The sequence below is a fragment of the Oncorhynchus gorbuscha genome, unplaced genomic scaffold (genome assembly GCF_021184085.1).
Source record: "Oncorhynchus gorbuscha isolate QuinsamMale2020 ecotype Even-year unplaced genomic scaffold, OgorEven_v1.0 Un_scaffold_2157, whole genome shotgun sequence".
NCBI lineage: Eukaryota > Metazoa > Chordata > Actinopteri > Salmoniformes > Salmonidae > Oncorhynchus > Oncorhynchus gorbuscha.
This window is the reverse complement of record NW_025746737.1, coordinates 719-5000: the sequence shown is the minus strand read 5'-3', so window position 1 is coordinate 5000 and position 4282 is coordinate 719. Positions and strand designations below refer to the sequence as shown.

Below are 4282 nucleotides of genomic sequence, written 5' to 3'. Positions count from 1 at the left end.
GTTGGTATTGTAGGTAGATTGATGGTTGCTATTGTAGGTAGGTAGATGGTTGGTATTGTAGGTAGATTGATGGTTGGTATTGTAGGTAGATTGATGGTTGGTATTGTAGGTAGATTGATGGTTGGTATTGTAGGTAGATTGATGGTTGGTATTGTAAGTAGATTGATGGTTGGTATTGTAGGCAGGTAGATGGTTGGTATTGTAGGTACGTAGATGGGGACAATAAAAGGCCACTCTAAAATAGGCAGTTTTGTCATACTGTACAACGCAATGCCACAGATGTGTCAGGTTTTGAGGGAGCGTGCAAATGGCATGCAGACTACAGGAATGTACACCAGAGCGATTGCCAGAGAATTGAATGTTCATTTCTCTACCATAAGCCGCCTCCAACAATGTTTTAGAGAATTCGGCAGTACGTCCAATCGGTCTCGTTAACCACGCCAGCCCAGGACCCCCACATCCGGCTTCTTCACCTGTAGGATCGTCTGAGACCAGCCACCCAGACAGCTGATGAAACTGTAATAAAGCTCTTTTGTGGGGGAAAAAATATTCTGATTGGCTGGGCCTGGTTTCCCAGTAGATGGACCTGGCTCCCAAATGGGTGGACCGACGTCTCCCTGGTCCACCCATGGCTGCGCCCCTGTCATGTGAAATCCATAGATTTGGGCCTAATGAATTTATTTAAATGAACTGATTTCCTTTGGGGAAAAAGTCCTTATATGAACTGTAACTCAACTGTAAAATCATTGACATTTTTTGCATGTTGCGTTTATATATGTGCTCAGTATAATATGCTATCTCATATTGTGTAATCTGTCTGTTGTTTTGTTATACCCTGAAGAAGACCAAAACACAGTGATTTTAATCCTCTTACATCTATTTCTATAGATCTCAAAGTGTGGTTGAACATTGTTTGTGATTGATATCCTATATAATATAATATGCTATCTAATATCGTGTAATCTGACTGTTGTGTGTTGTCCGTCGTCCAGGTAAAGAGATGGTGGATTACATCACTAGGTACCTGACCACCATCAGAGAGAGGAAGGTGACGCCAGGCCCAGAGGTGAAGCCTGGCTATATGAGAGAGCTGCTGCCAGACAGCGCCCCCACTGACCCGGAGGACTGGGACTGTATCTTCGGGGACATAGAGAAGGTCATCATGCCTGGGGTACGTTATGTTCACACATTATATACTCAGCAAAAAAAGAAACGTGCCTTTTCAGGACCCGTCTTTCAAAGAGAATTCGTAAAAATCCAAATAATGTCACAGATCATTGTAAAGGGTTTAAACATGGTTTCCCATGCTTGTTCAATGAACCATAAACAATTAATGAACATGCTCCCGTCGAAGGGTTGTTAAGACACTAACAGCTTACAGACCGTAGGCAATTAATGTCACAGTTATGAAAACTTAGGACAGTAAAAAGGCCTTTCTACTGACTCTGAAAAACACCAAAAGAATGATGCCCAGGGTCCCTGCTCATCTGCGTGAACATGCCTTAGGCATGCTGCAAGGAGGCATGAGGACTACAGAAGTGGCCAGGGCAATAAATTGCATTGTCCGTACTGTGAGACGCCTAAGACAGCGCTACAGGGAGACAGGACGGACAGCTGATTGTAGAGGATCGGTACATCCGAACATCACACGTGCGGGACAGGTACAGGATGGCAACAACAACTGCCCGAGTTACACCAGGAACACACAATCCCTCCATCAGTGCTCAGACTGTTCGCAATAGGCTGAGAGAGGCTGGACTGAGGGCTTGTAGGCCTGTTGTAAGGCAGGTCCTCACCAGACATCACCGGCAACAATGTGGCCTTTGGCGGTGGAGGGTCCGTCATGGTCTGGGGCGGTGTGTCACAGCATCATCGGACTGAGCTGGTTGTCATTTCAGGAAATCTCAACGCTGTGCGTTACAGGGAAGACATCATCCTCCCTCATGTGGTACCCTTCCTGCAGTCTCATCCTGACATGACCCTCCAGCATGACAATGCCACCAGCCATACTGCTCGTTCTGTGCATGATTTCCTGCAAGACAGAAATGTCAGTGTTCTGCCATGGCCAGCGAAGAGCCCAGAACTCAATCCCATTGAGCACGTCTGGGACCTGTTGGATCGGAGGGTGAGGGCTAGGGCCATTCCCCCAGAAATGTCCGGGACCTTGCAGGTGCCTTGGTGGAAGAGTGGGGTACAGTCTCACAGCAGGAACTGGCTAATCTGGTGCAGTCCATGAGGAGATGCACTGCAGTACTTAATGCAGCTGGTGGCCACACCAGATACTGACTGTTACTTTTGACCCCTTTGTTCATGGACACATTTTTCCATTTTTGTTAGTCACATGTCTGTGGAACTTGTTCAGTTTATGTCTCAGTTGTTGAATCTTGTTATGTTCATACAAATATGTACACATGTTAAGTTTGCTGAAAATAAACACAGTTGACAGTGACAGGACGTTTTTTTCTTGCCGAGTGACTATGAGATGTTACCAGGACCATTGTGGATCAAACATCGATTGTTCACTGGAAGGATATTCTGTCCCCCAAAGTATCTTTCTGGCACTAATGAGTGTGTGTGTGTGTGTGTGTGTGTGTGTGTGTGTGTGTGTGTGTGTGTGTGTGTGTGTGTGTGTGTGTGTGTGTGTGTGTGTGTGTGTGTGTGCGCGTGTCAGGTGGTCCACTGGCAGAGCCCCTACATGCATGCGTACTATCCAGCCCTGACCTCCTGGCCCTCCATGTTAGGAGACATGTTGGCTGACGCCATCAACAACATCGGATTCACCTGGGTAACCATCTCACCACATCAAACTTGACTTACACTTTGTGTGGAACTACACTAAATTCACTCACTTAATTATCCAACTCAACTTTTGGTTTAAAGACTCGAATATCATGTTTGTTTAAAAAAATATATATTTCCTGGCAAAACATTAACTGTGACATCAGGTTTGTGAGTTTTTTAAATCTATTAAGTTACTTTGGATACAATCATCTGCTACAGGAAACCCCTGCAGGAAATAATGACTATTTATTATAGAATAACTTGAAGGAAATCCTAGAGTAGTGTGATATTATAATTATAATGACTATTTATGATAGAATAACATGAAGGAAATCCTATAGTAGTGTGATATTATAATTATAATGACTATTTATGATAGAATAACATGAAGGAAATCCTATAGTAGTGTGATATTAGAATTATAATGACTATTTATGATAGAATAACATGAAGGAAATCCTATAGTAGTGTGATATTAGAATTATAATGACTATTTATGATAGAATAACATGATGTTGTTGTATGTTGGGTCCAGGCCTCCAGCCCGGCGTGTACAGAGCTGGAGATGAACGTGATGGACTGGTTGTGTAAAGCTCTTGGTCTCCCCACCTTCTTCCTCCATCACCACCCAGAAAGCACCGGGGGAGGAATACTGCAGGTAGGATAGATACACCTGACCATACTCACCTTACAGTACCAACCAGACAGCACCGGGGGAGGAATACTGCAGGTAGGATAGATACACCTGACCATACTCACCTTACAGTACCAACTAGACAGCACCAGGGGGAGGAATACTGCAGGTAGGATAGATACACCTGACCATACTCACCTTACAGTACCAACTAGACAGCACCAGGAGGAATACTGCAGGTAGGATAGATACACCTGACCATACTCACCTTACAGTACCAACTAGACAGCACCAGGGGAGGAATACTGCAGGTAGGATAGATACACCTGACCATACTCACCTTACAGTACCAACTAGACAGCACCAGGGGAGGAATACTGCAGGTAGGATAGATACACCTGACCATACTCACCTTACAGTACCAACTAGACAGCACCAGGAGGAATACTGCAGGTAGGATAGATACACCTGACCATACTCACCTTACAGTACCAACCAGACAGCACCAGGGGGAGGAATACTGCAGGTAGGATAGATATACCTGACCATACTCACCTTACAGTACCAACTAGACAGCACCAGGGGAGGAATACTGCAGGTAGGATAGATACACCTGGCCATACTCACCTTACAGTACCAACCAGACAGCACCAGGGGAGGAATACTGCAGGTAGGATAGATACACCTGACCATACTCACCTTACAGTACCAACCAGACAGCACCAGGGGAGAATACTGCAGGTAGGATAGATACACCTGACCATACTCACCTTACAGTACCAACCAGACAGCACCAGGGAGGAATACTGCAGGTAGGATAGATACACCTGACCATACTCACCCTTACAGTACCAACTAGACAGCACT

The 4282-nt window shown here is 45.0% G+C and overlaps 1 protein-coding gene across 1 annotated transcript in view; it reads left to right on the top strand.

The window, feature by feature from the left end:
- The window catches only part of LOC124025067 (histidine decarboxylase-like), a gene marked incomplete at its 3' end in the record, with an annotated part of 4235 nt that extends 796 nt beyond the window's left edge, over positions 1-3439 (top strand). Inside the window, exons 2-4 of the mRNA XM_046338749.1 lie at positions 993-1171; positions 2672-2785; positions 3317-3439. Of these exons, the coding sequence (XP_046194705.1) occupies positions 993-1171; positions 2672-2785; positions 3317-3439 (416 nt within the window). The remainder of the gene's footprint in view (positions 1-992; positions 1172-2671; positions 2786-3316) is intronic.
- Between the last annotated feature and the right edge of the window lie 843 nt (positions 3440-4282).